At 48.6% G+C, this 14,927-nt stretch overlaps 6 protein-coding genes across 6 annotated transcripts; 4 read left to right on the forward strand and 2 right to left on the reverse strand.

Annotated features, from left to right (window-relative positions):
• Positions 1-1,256: 1,256 nt before the first annotated feature.
• On the forward strand, positions 1,257-2,761 carry F4807DRAFT_118588 (uncharacterized protein). The gene is made up of 2 exons (XM_047992864.1): positions 1,257-1,694; positions 1,859-2,761. The coding sequence occupies exons 1-2, from the start codon at positions 1,406-1,408 to the stop codon at positions 2,446-2,448; spliced, it is 879 nt and encodes a 292-aa protein (XP_047858757.1). The 5' UTR covers positions 1,257-1,405; the 3' UTR covers positions 2,449-2,761.
• Positions 2,762-5,044, reverse strand: F4807DRAFT_118589 (mitochondrial import inner membrane translocase subunit Tim54). Its single transcript, XM_047992865.1, has one exon. The coding sequence runs from the start codon at positions 4,404-4,406 to the stop codon at positions 3,075-3,077; it is 1,332 nt and encodes a 443-aa protein (XP_047858758.1). The 5' UTR covers positions 4,407-5,044; the 3' UTR covers positions 2,762-3,074.
• Positions 5,045-5,589: 545 nt separating this feature from the next.
• On the forward strand, positions 5,590-8,777 carry F4807DRAFT_407154 (serine/threonine-protein kinase cot-1). The gene is made up of 4 exons (XM_047996358.1): positions 5,590-6,839; positions 6,931-7,431; positions 7,483-7,956; positions 8,006-8,777. The coding sequence occupies exons 1-4, from the start codon at positions 6,232-6,234 to the stop codon at positions 8,304-8,306; spliced, it is 1,884 nt and encodes a 627-aa protein (XP_047858759.1). The 5' UTR covers positions 5,590-6,231; the 3' UTR covers positions 8,307-8,777.
• Positions 8,778-9,110: 333 nt separating this feature from the next.
• F4807DRAFT_449548 (uncharacterized protein) lies at positions 9,111-9,842 on the forward strand (the record flags this gene model as incomplete). Its single annotated transcript, XM_048000036.1, has 1 exon — positions 9,111-9,842. One exon carries the CDS (start codon positions 9,111-9,113, stop codon positions 9,840-9,842), a length of 732 nt encoding a protein of 243 aa, XP_047858760.1.
• Positions 9,843-10,273: 431 nt separating this feature from the next.
• Positions 10,274-11,544, forward strand: F4807DRAFT_118646 (serine hydrolase FSH). Its single transcript, XM_047992866.1, has 2 exons — positions 10,274-10,523; positions 10,589-11,544. The coding sequence occupies exons 1-2, from the start codon at positions 10,463-10,465 to the stop codon at positions 11,323-11,325; spliced, it is 798 nt and encodes a 265-aa protein (XP_047858761.1). The 5' UTR covers positions 10,274-10,462; the 3' UTR covers positions 11,326-11,544.
• Positions 11,545-12,021: 477 nt separating this feature from the next.
• Positions 12,022-14,825, reverse strand: F4807DRAFT_407163 (putative GABA permease). Its single transcript, XM_047996359.1, has 10 exons — positions 14,560-14,825; positions 14,436-14,506; positions 14,356-14,379; positions 14,222-14,311; positions 14,141-14,167; positions 14,030-14,085; positions 13,607-13,981; positions 13,531-13,550; positions 13,137-13,472; positions 12,022-13,062 (listed from the first exon to the last, which is right to left on the reverse strand). Exons 1-10 carry the CDS (start codon positions 14,686-14,688, stop codon positions 12,586-12,588), a joined length of 1,605 nt encoding a protein of 534 aa, XP_047858762.1. The 5' UTR covers positions 14,689-14,825; the 3' UTR covers positions 12,022-12,585.
• Positions 14,826-14,927: the final 102 nt, after the last annotated feature.

The following is a 14,927-nucleotide window of genomic DNA, read 5'->3' on the forward strand; positions in this document are numbered from 1 at the left end:
CGGTTTCATTCTAGACGGCCAGGCTCTATGTTCCTTCCACAAGGTTCACAAATTAGCCGCGGTCTTAACAAATACGTTTTCAGGACTCATTCAATGTGGTCATTGGGTTTCCTTTTCTTGGCTTGAAATAAAGAAAATAGGCACTTGTACCACTGCGGGTGGTAACATTTGGGAATGGAATGAAAAAACTTGGGTTTGCTGCTTTTGCATGTGCAATATTTGAGTTCCTACTCTTCTAGATTGGTGTGAAGCGTATAGGGGTACACGTCCTAGCATCTTCCACCAAAGGCCACGGGCTCTCTTGTCCTTGTCCTTGTCGTTCTCAGCTACCGCTGCCGACCCGATTTGTTGCTTCACCGTCGGTCTACGGATGCTACTTGATGGTGGTCCCGTCATTTGGCTGTGCAAGGAAAGGAAAAATTCGCTTTGGGCATTTCGAGTCATCGGCCTTAATAGCGTTAGGGTTTTTGTTCTTTTTTACTGTTCTTGGCTCTTGCTATGGGCCGTTTCCACTTGAATTTCTTTCACGAGGGCCATGACTACAACCCAGGCAAGGGGCTAGGTTGGGGTTACGGAATCAGCGGCTTTGGGGCTGGGGGAAGGCGAAGGTGATCTCGCGAAGACTTTTCGCACGCGTAGCCACATAAGGGGGTTTGGCTGTCTGAAGTTTGCATGGCCGTGGCCGTCCTAAAGCATACGGGGACGGCATGGCTGACAGTCTGATGAGGTTCTCTTCTGGCTCGTTACTACATATAACCGATAAACCTAGACTAAAAATATTAAACTGTGCAAACTTGACCAGAATTAATATGTTCCTGTCCAGACTTTTATTGCAAGTGATGTGTTTTCGATGTGGATGTTGAGTGCCATGATATCTAAGGTATTAGTAGTGGCCTTTGTGTGTAGTTCGCTTAAATCTTTGGGGGCTTGTTCAACTCCACATGCATCCATACGTGAAACTTTGGAACTATGGCCCTTGGTGGCTCGTATGGTATTTCGAATTGGTTTTTATGTGATGGCAATAATTTAATTATTTAGACATATTGTAGAGCTGATCGATGTGTTACTTCAGTGCTATTCAAGGGCGAGATTGTTTACAGGTTTGGTCGAATTGGAAGCATCCAAGTCTGTAGCTGGTCTGTAGCTAGCTGGTGAGGGCCACTGCTAGGTTGCAACGAGCTTATCGATAATTGCATAGCTAAGCTACTAGGTATATCCCGTGCCCCGGTACTTTGATTTAGAGACTACGATTTGGACTTTGACGGCTTACCTTCCTCAAGTCTCGTCAAAGTGGAAGCTGCAGTCTTGACAACCTTTTCTATATCAATTGGATCGACTGTTTTTGATATAGACACCTCCCCATACTACGCGATCCTTCCAACCCGATCCAACTTTGTCAAAAGCAATGACATCCCGCTTCGTCTCAGGCGGCACGATCGCCGGCGACGGCCAGACCGAACCCGTTCCTAAGCAAACGTCGCCTTTATCAAGCACAACAGCAATAGCAAAAATAGAGACTGCGCAATGGGGCAGCGAACCGGGTGGCGAGCCGCCGAAGAGGAATACGGAGTGGGAGGCCGTGCAGCGCGAGCTGGAAGCCGATCGCAGGCGCCGCGAGGAGGCGCGGCGCGCGCAGGTCGAGGGCGGCGCGGGAGGGGAGCGCAGCTTGTTTGAGGTTTTGCAGGCTAATAAAGGTGCGGTATTTAGCTATTCTTTCCTTTTTAGTGGCAATATGTTTTTCTTTCTTTTGGATGGGAAAAGTAGGGGAAGGGGGGGGGGGGGGGGATGGAGGGGATAGAGAGTGAGAGGGTGAGAGAGTATGTGTGTGTGTGTGCTGACCAGGGTTTTGCGACAACAGCGGCCAAGCAAGCGGCTTTCGAAGAGCAGAATCGCATACGCAACCAGTTCCGCGCGTTGGACGACGACGAGATCGAGTTCTTGGAGGGTGTGCGGGATGAGCGGAGGGAAGAGGAGGAGAGGGTTAAGCGCGAGACGGAGGAGAGGCTGGCTAGGTTTAGGGAGGCGCAGAAGAAGAGTGTTTCTGGTCCTTCTGTGTCAGCTGATGGTGGAGATGATGGCGAAGGGGAAGTGGTTGCGGATGATGCTAAGAACGATGATGGCGGTGTCGGTGTTGAAGATCCCGTCGGGTGGGCCGGCGTGGGAAAGAAGCGGAAGAGGGATAAGGAGAGTAAGAGTATTGTTAAAGGCGTAAAGAGGAGGGTTAGTGTGCATGAGAAGGATCCCAAGGCAACAGCTGTAACGGAGACGGTAAAGACGCGGGATGAAGGGAAGGTGAAGACTACGCCGGCTACGAACACGAACCCTGAGGCGAAATCTTCGACGACAGCCAACCAGACTAAACCACCAGCGCTGAAAGCGGACCAAGAGAAGGCTAAGCCGAGCTTGGGCTTGGTGGATTACGGTTCTGATGATGATGATGATGACTGATTCGCTTTGGCTTGAGGAGAGTTTCGAGCCTCGTAAATGATGGACCGGCTTACTACTTGCTGATGTCCCTTCAAAGCTTTAACTTTGCTAGACGATTGGACTTCGAGCCTGTTGACTTCGAAAGGGGCTATTGACAATGAGGACAGTGCTATATGGTCCTGAGATGTTACCTAGTCGAGTAAGTTTCACTACTATTGAACCTTGTATTTCATCTCACAGGAACGTAGCACGGATATCCACACAGCTATCAGGTTCTGCGAGCCACCTTCAAGGTGACGTTTGACGAAATAGGGGGTTACATGCCACAGGTGTAACCGTGGGAGATAAGAATATCATCTCAAAAATCAAGCTCTAGATGTAGAGTTGTGATTAATTATTCGCATATACAATCACCAGGTCATCGTCTCAATAACCTCGTAAATCAGCATTACACATCCTGTATCGTCACCAGCCCCCGTGTATCAACACTCTATAGACCCAATGCGTTATGATGTGTTGTACAGACACATTTGTATGCCAGCCGGAAATGCGACGTCGTATCTATCCTTCTAAGTATAATATTACACCTTACATTCGGATCTGGGTAATCAGGATTATAAACATCAGATTACTTAGGTGGTCGGCGATTATTCGTCAGGCCACGATGGATTGGGCTCGGGTTTCGAAATGGCCCAGCGGTAGAGGCTTCGCAGGCTGCCCTTGATCCAACCCTCGATCTCCTCTTCTGGAACGACTATCTCCTTGGCGCGAGCCACTTCCTCGGGTTGGATCTCAAAACGCCGCATACGCATTGCAATCCGCGGATCCAAGACCACGGGACTCGCCCATATCTTTTCCGGGGGAGGAGCCGTGGGGGCGGCAGAACCGTTCTCTTCCTCTTTAGGCTTCTCGTCCTTCCATACGGACTTGACCCAGTCCTTCTCTTCGTGCTCGAGAGCAGTTTGTTGCTCGGACCGAGACAAATCCGCATCTTCGTGATACTCACGTGCTGCAGCGAGGCAAACAGCCGCTACTTCGCGGCCTATGTCGTCGGCTAGATGCCGTCGGTTGAGGAATCGTCGTAGTCGGATAAACGTATTAGAGAAACCGAGGATATGGGGAAACTCTATAGGTGATGATGGTGAGAATTCGGCAGGTATGAACATAGGCAGAGCGGAGGTGGGGTAGTCATTGGTGGTGTTGTACGGTGGTGGTTGCGGGGGTCTTTCTGGCTTTTGTTCCGGCTTCTCTTCGGGTTTCGTCTCTTGCTTTTCTCCCTCGCTTCCGTCCAACGCTCCTGCTTCTTCGAGTTTCTTCACTGGCTCCGGCTCCGGTGGTGGGGTAAGAGGTCCTAACCAGCCTTCATGTAAACCGCGAACATATTCCTTCCACGTGTGTCGTCCGACTACAATGTCGCCTTTGGCACCGTGCCACTGAGGTGTGTTGTTCTTTTTCCTTACTTCTTCTATAATCTCGTCCTTGGTCTGCGCCACTGCTTCCGGCTCCCTCGTCCTCCGTATTCTCTCAGCCACAGCCGCCCTTATGTCTCCTTGTTTTCTTCCTTGGACGAACTCCCAATCCAATCCCGACGCAGCCAGTACCGGTTTTATGTATTCGGTAAAGTGATCTTGCGCAACGCGGAGCCCATCGCCAGGGGGACTTTCGAGGAAGATTGTGAGTTTCCGGGGCAGTTGGTTGGGGTCAGAGATGGGTTCTCGGGCGAGGTGGGAGACAGCTCTGGCCCATCGAGCTGTTGCGCGCTTCTTCTCGCGCTTGTCGTAGATTATAGCAGCAGAGAGGGAACCGGTGATAGCGAAGAAGATCATCCAGTTGCGGGAGGGAAGTTTCTTGGGAAGGTAGGGAATGCCCATCATGCGAAAAGCTGGGTTTGGCGTTGCGGCTTTGTATGCTGCTCCGGAGTTTGCTGCAGCAGGCGCAGACGCAGCTGGTTGACCAGAAGGTGGTGTTGGATCTGCCATTTTGAAGTGCCGTAGGAATCTTCTCCTAGAACAGATCCCTATTTCAAGGTGTCCGTCAGAATCACAGGATTAACCTGGATGTTGGCAGTTTCACAAGGACTCCAAGACGGAATCTTGGTTGCGACCTAGGAATTCGCAGTTGCGTCAATCTTCAATTGAACAGAGACGAATTAATTCACCCGATAACAAAATTTCGACGGCCCGGATCTATGTAGATCCTATCGGTATACCCCACATTCTAGCTTTTGGGTTTACCAGTTCAGGCATCCTGGGCCAATTAGAGTGTCGCATTTCATACAACGGTTAACTGAATACATGCATCTAAAGGGTGTTCTCCTGGAACTTGACCTGAACTCAACTTAACTTTCTGCTGCATGACGAATACCTACCTAGTAAGATGGAAGTTGCTATAATGATGTTGATAGAGTGAAAGGAAGGAATGACACTAGAAGATGCCAACATGATCTTTTGCATAAATTATACAAATAAAACTCTCAACAATAACTTGCTAAGAGCGGTGATGGGCCAAGGGACACGGTTGCTCATGCTTCAGTTTTGATAAACAGCATTGGCTTTCACCGTTTTATTCTTCGAGATTATGTAATTGAAATCAATCAATGGATTCATATATGGCTACATGTTAAGGACAAGTATTAAGGGGACCAGGACCCTAGCATTGGAGTCTGAGCTTCGTTATTCATATAAGCGACCTAGCATCAATGGATACCATGTTGTCACATGCAGGTGGATAGAGATAGGGGTATTCCCAATTGACTTACCAGCATCTTTCTACGATTGTGTAATGTGTCTCTGGCACCACAAGCAACCTTCAGATAGACGCGTGATATAAATAGATACTCATGTCGTCTTTTTAAGGTAGGTCTGCATAGAAATGGGCTGATACAATCGGAAGAGAGCTGTTGTCTTGAGTTTTGGATGCAGTCAATATGCAAATAGCCTCACAATCCAGGGGTTTGAGCGGCTACTTACATAAGTATCCACCATTATGCATCATTATGCACGTGGCCATGGTTTAAGGAACAAACGAAGCACCAACTGACCCTGAACAAGGGAGCGCCCGTAGTCTCGGCACACTAGACCTAATAGGGCTAATCATCTAGTCGATAGCGCCGTTGATAGTGCCCCTCCCCAGCAAGACCCAGTGAAGCCCCAGGCGGTTGGACTGCTAACAAGTGTTTTCAGGGGCTTTGTCGCATCCACTAATCACCTTGTTTGGGAAGTCACCTCAACCAGTAACATTTTGTTCCATTCAAAGGTTGGGGTCCATCGAACAACTTCCCATCATATAATTCTATAAAGTTCCCCCCTCTAAACTTTCTACCGCCGTTTCGACCAGGTCAGGTGAAAAGAACAAATCACTATATCTTTCGAATACTGATCTATCAACTTAAACATCAATGCGAAAAGAAGGAAGATAAAAGGATACCTCGGCGTGGCAGTAACCCACCCCTCTGTAACGGCGGCGCAACATCGCGTGCCAAAAACCGTTACGGGCCGAAATTCTAATTGGGCACTTCTACTCCTTGTCAACACTTCGATTTTCGACAGTTCGCTTTCAAGTGTCTTGAGACCTCGACGCTGATACGGCAAAACTCGAACCCGACATTGTCAAATCGAACATTTGGTTGGATAAGACGAACAAAGTCTACCTCCCATTATTCATTCTAAGGTCTCGAACTCGACAGATTAGTACGATAGCTTCAGCTTCTTCGTCACGACTTAGCCCGTTCGACGTGAATCTTTACAGGACTAAAATATCTTATCTATAAGCATTTATTAAGATATCAATATAATTACGATCAAGATGGATCCCAACAATCGCCTCTACTTAAACTTTGGGAATAATAACGAGCGGCTTGCACCATCCGACCGACAATATCCTACCACGCCCTCAACTTTCCCCCAGCCAGTTTTCCCAGCGCCCTCCCAGCAGCATCTAGCAGCTCAACAAGCTCAAGCTGCGCAGCAGTACGCTGGCGGTTACGCTCCTTCTAACAACTACTTTGCGCCTAACCAGTATCAAGGTCCTTCTGACTACGTTGGCGGCCCAGCTGGTTATCAGCCTAGGTCTAACACGCCGGGTACTAATGATCCCAACGTTGGCCTAGCCCATCAGTTTTCCCATCAGAATCTTGGAGGAGCCGCACGAGCTAACGCTTACGCCGCGCGAGGCCCTTCGTCAGGCCAGCGACCTCGCACTGCCGGTTCATCGGGTCAACAACCAGCCTACAACTACCAACATCCCCCAATGCCTACCGCCGCTGGCTCTCGCCAGCCCGACTTCCAACCCGCGCCCGAGCGTAACCCGGAGAAATATGGCCTCAATGCGAACAACAATCAGAAGAAGTGTTCTCAATTGGCTGCTGATTTCTTCAAGGATAGCGTGAAGCGGGCTCGAGAGCGCAATTTGAGGTAAGCCACTTTGTCAATCTTATATACTAGCTATCAAAGCAGGTTACTACCATCATATCCAAGAATGTGCTAACGACTCGATTGTAAATAGGCAGAGCGAGATGGAGCAGAAGTTACAGGACCCCAATCAATCTGCGCCAAGACGAGAGCAGATCTGGCAGAATGGCGGCAAGAAAGAAGCGCGTTATCTCCGATTTCTGCGCACTAAAGACAAGCCAGAGAATTATAACACGGTTAAGATCATCGGAAAGGGTGCTTTTGGTGAAGTCAAGTTAGTTCAGAAGAAGGCTGACGGTCAGGTTTATGCGATGAAGTCCCTCATCAAGACCGAAATGTTCAAGAAGGATCAGTTGGCTCACGTTCGGGCCGAGAGAGATATCCTAGCCGAATCTGACAGCCCCTGGGTCGTCAAGTTGTACACCACCTTCCAAGACGCCAACTTCTTGTACATGCTTATGGAGTTCTTACCGGGTGGCGATCTTATGACTATGCTCATCAAGTATGAGATCTTCTCCGAGGATATAACGCGATTCTATATCGCAGAGATCGTGTTGGCCATCGAAGCAGTTCACAAGCTTGGATTTATCCATCGGTACGAAATCCAAATTCCGAGGTTATGAAATCTCAACTAATCGATTCACAGTGACATCAAGCCCGACAACATTCTTCTTGACCGGGGTGGGCACGTGAAGCTTACCGACTTTGGTCTATCTACGGGTTTCCACAAGCTCCACGACAACAATTATTACCAACAACTTTTGCAGGGCAAATCAAGCCGTCCGAAGGATCGGAACTCTGTTGCACTTGACCAGATTAACCTGACGGTCAGCAACCGTTCTCAGATCAACGACTGGAGAAAGTCCCGAAGACTGATGGCGTACTCTACCGTCGGAACGCCCGATTACATTGCACCCGAGATCTTTACGGGGCATGGTTACACGTTCGATTGCGATTGGTGGTCGCTGGGCACCATTATGTTCGAGTGCCTTGTCGGCTGGCCGCCATTCTGCGCGGAAGATAGTCATGACACTTATAGGAAGATTGTCAACTGGCGCCAGAGTCTTTACTTCCCCGACGATATCACCCTTGGGGCGGAAGCTGAACACCTGATCCGAAGGTAAATTTACCCGCGCCAATCAATTTCGCACTTGCTAACAAAACCTTAGTCTTATCTGCAATACGGAAGTGCGACTCGGACGAGGTGGAGCGCAGGAGATCAAGAGTCACGCATTCTTCCGCGGTGTCGAATTCGATAGTCTTCGTCGTATTCGCGCTCCGTTCGAACCGCGCTTACAGTCTGCCACTGACACTACATACTTCCCTACTGACGAAATCGACCAGACTGATAACGCGACGAACCTGCGAAACCAGGCTATCGCGACTGGAAAACAGGTTGAGGAATCACCTGAGATGAGTTTACCGTTTATCGGCTACACGTTTAAGCGGTTTGACAATAACTTCCGTTAATCGCGCATGCTTCACCTAGTCTTGAATCCAATTTTCAATTGTGATTCAGCAAGTCAAAGTCCAAAAAGTTGAAGCTGCACAATACCGGATTTAGCTAACGTTTGCGATTCGTCTAACATCTCCCCCAGACCACATGACATAACATTTCTCCGAGACCTGGTAGTCTTGTACAGAGAACATCGCACTTCATCTTGAGAATAGGCCTCCATAGTCTGCTTGATCGCATATCCTGCTGTAAAAAGCCACGAACCAATTTTGCTTTTTGTATTTTGCAATGGTTTTCGCTATGTTCTACGCGACGTACAAGAAACAGACATAACGATGCTTTACTGGCTATGAAACTTATGATGACGGTGGCATGGATGCCGTATCGTTCTGGAGGGGCGGTAACACTGGCGCGTGGCGCGATAGAACAATGCAAATTAGTTAGACAACCTCAAATCGTGATCTAAATAAAGTCCTGTGCTTTCATCTCTGAATCCCTAGCATGTTGAAAAGGGCGCAAATGATTACCTAAGCATATGGTTGATTATGTAATGATTCTGTATACCGGTACATGTATCACCCCAGCAGTTGGTCCCAGCCGTCAAAATTAGGTACCTTATCTTATCTCTCAAGCTACATACAAACGCCAATCGTAACTTCAAACTTCAATTTCTCTCTTCTCATACTGCCATTCAACATCAACGAAATTGCCAATTCTATCCGCACGGGGACTTTCACAACGTCAGAATAAAATCCTACATCTATAATCTAACCTCACATCACGAGAAAAGACAAGAAACGATATAAAAACAATTCAACATGGATTACCAGAACCGCGCGGGCTCCAAGTTCGGCGGCGGAGGCGTGGCCTCGCACAGCGCGACGAACGCGGACCGGAGGGAGCGGCTGCGCAAGTTGGCACTCGAGACGATCGACCTAGACAAGGACCCGTACTTCTTCAAGAACCACGTGGGCTCGTTCGAGTGCCGGCTCTGCCTCACCGTGCACCAGAACGACGGCTCGTACCTCGCGCACACGCAGGGCAAGAAGCACCAGACGAACCTGGCGCGGCGCGCGGCGCGCGAGCAGAAAGAAGGAAAGGGCCAGGTCGACCCGAACACGGGGTTGCCGGTGGGCGTGGTGGGCGCCGGGTTCGGCGCGAACATGGTGCGGAGGAACGTGGTCAAGATCGGGAGGCCGGGGTACAAGATCACGAAGGTGCGCGACCAGGTGACGAGGCAGCAAGGGCTGCTGTTCCAGCTGCAGTACCCGGAGATCGGGCAGGGCGTGACGCCCAAGGTGCGGTTCATGAGCGCGTTCGAGCAGCGCGTCGAGGAGCCGCCCGACAAGAGCTTCCAGTACATGCTCGTGGCGGCGGAGCCGTACGAGACGTGCGGCTTCAAGCTCCAGGCTAGGGAGATCGATCGCTCGGGCGACCGGTACTGGACTTGGTGGGACGCCGATCTGAAGGAGTTCTGGGTCCAGGTTATGTTCTTGACGGAGCGGGAGGAGCGGTATGTTGGTGTGCCTGGGTTGCCGGGACGGAGGTGAGGAGGTGGTGGGGAGGGTTGATATATACGCCTGGAGGCTTTCGAGAGAGGATGATGAGGATAGGTTAAGAGCGGTAGTGATGGTTCGACCGATTATCACGGGCCTAGTTCTACGTGCGATGGACAACCCGATCATTTGGTTCCCAGCCTGTGTAAGTGGGTCACAGAAGATATGGGTGATGCATCATACTAATGCCTAATAGACCTACAAGGTCGTCTTCACCCCGAGATTAAGGCCAGGGAGATCAGGTAGTCGATAGGGAGAATGATACCATGTGCTAATTACTTATGCTTTTCTACTTTTTGTTTTTTCATCAGGTTCGCAATCGAGATTTTTATGAAGTCATCCTGTGACTATATTAACATCCATCAGATTCTTCTCGATGCGTTGAAAAAAGAAGCAAAGGTCGTCACTGCCTTTTCACTTGCTTCCATCAAAACGTTGGAACTACTTCGCTCGAGGTATTATGTAAGAAAATAAGCCCTGTAAGCGAGAAATTCTCGAAGCCGGACCTCCGGGGGACGGAAATCCGGGACAGAAAAATCTGATTGACAAGCCAACTTTCGGCATAGTAGAAATCTCAGTAGTGAAGCACGTTTCTCGGAATTTGTATTAGCATCATGAAAATTCTTTGCCTCCATGGTGACGGAGAGAATGAAAATATATTCAAATCTAACCTAGGTAGGTACCTACCAACGCGCCCGTGGGTCATGGAGATTAATTTTCATTGCTGACAAGGCCTGTAGATTCTCTATTGAAAAGATTACAGCACTCAAATACTGAACTCTTGTTTGATTTTGCCAATGGCCCTTTGCAATGTCCAGATTTGTTAGCAAAGGATTCACAGTCTCCCCAACCACCTCATTTCAAGTTTTATGATAAGGAGGAAGCCGAAGATATTCGCAAGGCCGGCGAGTGGTTAGCGACGAAACTAGATAGTGATGGGCCTTATGATGGCTTGATCGCGTTTTCTCAAGGCGTCACCGTTGTTTCCGGCTTCCTCCTATACCGGCAATGGTATGACCCCGAGTTATCGCCCGCGTTTAAGTTCGCCATTTTCATTAGCGGAAGTATTTCGCTCAAGGTTCTGAAGGATATCGGGGCCCCAGTCTCAAAAGAGGCAGAGACTGCAATAACGCAGGCCGTACTACAGCGCGATCAAGTGCTTGGCCCGCTATCGGCTCATGTGACGAAGGCACGACGGGCTGTGTTTAATTCGGATGATTGCTTCGGCCTGAATCTGAACAGATTGCCCCTGGAGCTAAAGATCAGGATACCGACAGTCCACATATGGGGAGAGAAAGATCCCCTGTTCCCAAGCTCGATCCACCTCGCAGGTCTCTGTGATCCATATATCAGAAAGATCTATACACACTCAGGAGGACATGAGATTCCCCAAGAAGAGAACGAATTGATGCAGATAACGCCGTTGATAGAATGGTGTATACATCGAGGTAGCTGGCCGGGTCAGACACAGTTATAGAGGTCGAAGGACAGGATCAATGTAAACACCCTATTACCCCTATCTTCAAAAACCTGGTATATGTACCTAGTCAGTGGGTATTGAGGATGAATGCCAAGGAACTTAAATAGGGGTATTCTTAAACGCAACAGCGCCGTGATTACTAAACATCTCATCCTATTTCGACTTCAATTCATCATTTCTCTGCACAAATGATACTCTTGGATGTCCCGCTTGGACTATTAGCTCGCAACATCAATTAATGAATTGTGAAAACGTACCTACTCTCCACTTATGACTATCGCCGTACTCTCGCATTAAGATTCCCCCTGTGATTGATGCATTTTCAAGGTGATATCATGAAACTACCATAGATCTACTTTAGTACTCTAGTTCTACCCCTTGAAGAAGGGTACCCCGGTATAAGGGAAGATGAACTACTTACGAAAACGGAGTAAGGTTGACGAAGTTGGTCTACGATCGCTCGGAAGATCCTCACCTATTATCAACGCCCACCATCATTCCGCAACAAACCTTTGTGTTGCGGCATAACGATTTTATTCCATTTGGCTCTAAGACTACTCGGTTTGTCTTGGGACAGAGGGTACTCTAGTTGGTAGATCTACTAAGACGATGATCACAAAGAGGTGGCTATGTACCTAGGTAGGGATTAAGCTCGTGCTGAAAATATCTCAATGGTATTATATTAAGTGATAAGGTGACGATAGCTTTTGACTCTATATTGTTAAATTTGGCCCTTCATAGCTTGTGTTTCTGAGAAGTGAACAGCCCTCAGTTCCATTGATGTCGTCAGCTTCTCCACCAAACCAGGGGGAGGCTGATGTTGATAAGATCAAGATGACTGGCTGACATCAGAGCAATTGCCAGTGAAAGCAATCACATTACATGAAATCCTTAAGCTACTCAGAGTAAGCTTCGTAATCCAGTACCAATCGCGAGATGTTCCATCCAATACTGCTGACAGGTTTAGAGTACGCCGCAAGCTGCTGTGCTCAGCGCTGTCCTGATTCGTTCTCGCTACGGCATTTGTACATGTGATTATCTGAACGTCAATCCGTAACCCCGACAGACCATAATTCAAAAGAACGGATCAAGGCTTATTGCTTCATTGACTTTGAGCGGATGGTGCACGTTAGTAGCCCCCTTTTAAGCTAGGTATACGTATCGTCTAGCTGTGTAAATCACCCAACCACTTCTCTGTTACATCACCCGAGGGTTGTCATCGCAGACCCATAGGAAGAAAGATTCAGGCATCCGGGTTTACAGTGTTACCTCCACAATTGGACCTATGTAAACCTTCCTAGCTCGGATGGCATACCAAGCAACGGCAAACAGTACCACCGCTCCAAACGTCAGCACGTTGAAGTTCATACTCTCCGGTGTAACCGACATGGCTGGAGGCCAAAATGACCAAAACCACAACAGCAACAAATACATACAAGCAAATGCGTTGTTAAGTACACCTAGTATGCCTGGAATACGCCACGGCCCCCATTGAAGGTTGCCGGGCCCAACTCTGGATATATGCAAGTCGTATGGTTTAATTCCCTGTGTTTGAGTACGCCGCCAAAGCAAAAGCATGCAGCTAAGCAGGTAAGAGGAATATAAACCGGCGACAGTGAGGTTGACAATATTGCTGAAAGCAACACTTGAGCCGAGCGTGATCAAAGATAAGAGTACGGAGACGATTGTTGTAAACGCGATGGTATAAATGGGAATGGATGTGCGACGTTCAAGCTAGGTAGGCGATAATTATCAGTAGGTGAAGAAGAGATGATAGTGTAGAATATATCCAATAGAAAGCGAGGTACCTTGACAAATGTCCTCCAAATTGGTACTCCTCGGTCCCTCGCGAATGACCAAAGCATTCTCGATGATGACGCTAGAACGCTCACGGTGCAGCATAAACCAAGAACTACGACTATCAAACCCATCACTGCCGCGCCCGGCGTTGAATTGGTCCCGGTTTGAAACACGAATAAGAAAGGGTAGCCTAGTGTTTCCTGCGACTCTAACACAGCTTGAAGGTCTCCTAGGCAAAAGAGATACGCGATCATCATCGCAAATCCGAGCGCGCCATTGAGTCCGATGCTGAAAAGTATAGCTCGAGGCACTACAGTTGAGGCGTTTTTTATCTCCTCGGCCATCTATAGGAATTTATTTTGTTGGCCATCCATGGGAGTACACGGGAATTGGGTCACTTACATGGACAGCGGAATCGGCACCTTGCGCGAAGTTAGATGGGCCGTGGCATGGGTTCGGCGTTGGATATCTTACTCACCAACGAGTGAAAATACGGAGGTCGGTAGGCCAACCATGAACGACAAGCCCCGGGTAGGCCACCCGCCTTCATTGACAAAGGTTGTAAAGAGAGAAGTGTCCCCATGGGGAGCAAGGTAGACAAGAGGAATCAAGATGGAGAAGAATCCGAGGATGTGTAAGATAAGTATTAACCTCTCGAAATGAACAAGGGTCTTGCTCGCGATGGTGTTTATGAACACTGCGAAGCCTACTATCGCCCAAAAGAATAGCATAGTCTGCCACGGTTGAGGGGTATAATCCGGCTTCAACATGATGATAATACTTTGCAGAAGAGATCCTGTGAGGTATGCTGCAGAAGCAGTGGCTGCTTGCCAGCCGGTAAGTGTGATCCAACCTAGATCTTGGTTAGCGGCTATGTTACTGGCGTACTCTGAAGCATTACCAGTTATGTAGCTTAAAAAGCGCCTCGAACTGTCCGGGGCTAGCATCGCAACCCAGCTGTCGCCGGCGTTAATGTTCACGCCATGCTATGGTCTTCAAGGCAACTACCTACTGATATTGGCCACCTGCGGTTGGGGCCCTGTAGAGAATCAGTAAGTATCATCCTTACGATCTAAGAATGAGCTTGACTTACATCGAAGCCAACTCTGATAGTACAGTGAAACTCGAGAGAGTGCCAATCCAAACGATAAGGTATCCCCAGATAACACCCGCAGGACCTCCGCTATTCGAGTCAGCTCGGCACAGGTGCTTCAGGAGTGTACATACTTCACCAAGCTCTGGGTAGAAACTCTGCGATGCGCCAGTTAACATCGTACAGCGTTAGTAAATGGCATTAAAATACATACATAAGCATCCCCTCCCATGTGATCAGGACAGTGCAAGAGAAGCCCAAGATGGACATAAACCCAAAATTGCGCTATTCACAAGTTAGTCCATACTATGTGAACTCTGGACAAGTCACGTATCTACCTTCAATACGGGATTCTTCCCTAGCCTGATTAGGTCTCTGTCATCTCTGCTGTAGCCCTCACCATTCACGTCTTCCGCAAAAGTAGCCGTCGAGCTGGCCTTAGCACGGGATTGAAACTCCGTCTCCATGTCGTCGCTAGCTCTCTGTCTCGTCCTAGGTGGTCGGCTTCTAGGTGAGGAAGAGAAATTCAGCGAGGAGCCAGTTGTTGAGGGGGGTAAGGAGGGTGACTACGGCTAAGTACGTTTCACAAGCAACTAACTATGCCAGGGCAGATGTAGTGTTGGCAGCAATGTTCCAATGTGGATGGTGTGATAAGTAATATTTTGCTTGCATGTTGGTAGACTTAAATCATCCTAAAGTTGAATTT

The sequence above is a fragment of the Annulohypoxylon truncatum genome (assembly GCF_022578515.1).
Source record: "Annulohypoxylon truncatum strain CBS 140777 unplaced genomic scaffold F4807scaffold_2, whole genome shotgun sequence".
Taxonomy (NCBI): domain Eukaryota; kingdom Fungi; phylum Ascomycota; class Sordariomycetes; order Xylariales; family Hypoxylaceae; genus Annulohypoxylon; species Annulohypoxylon truncatum.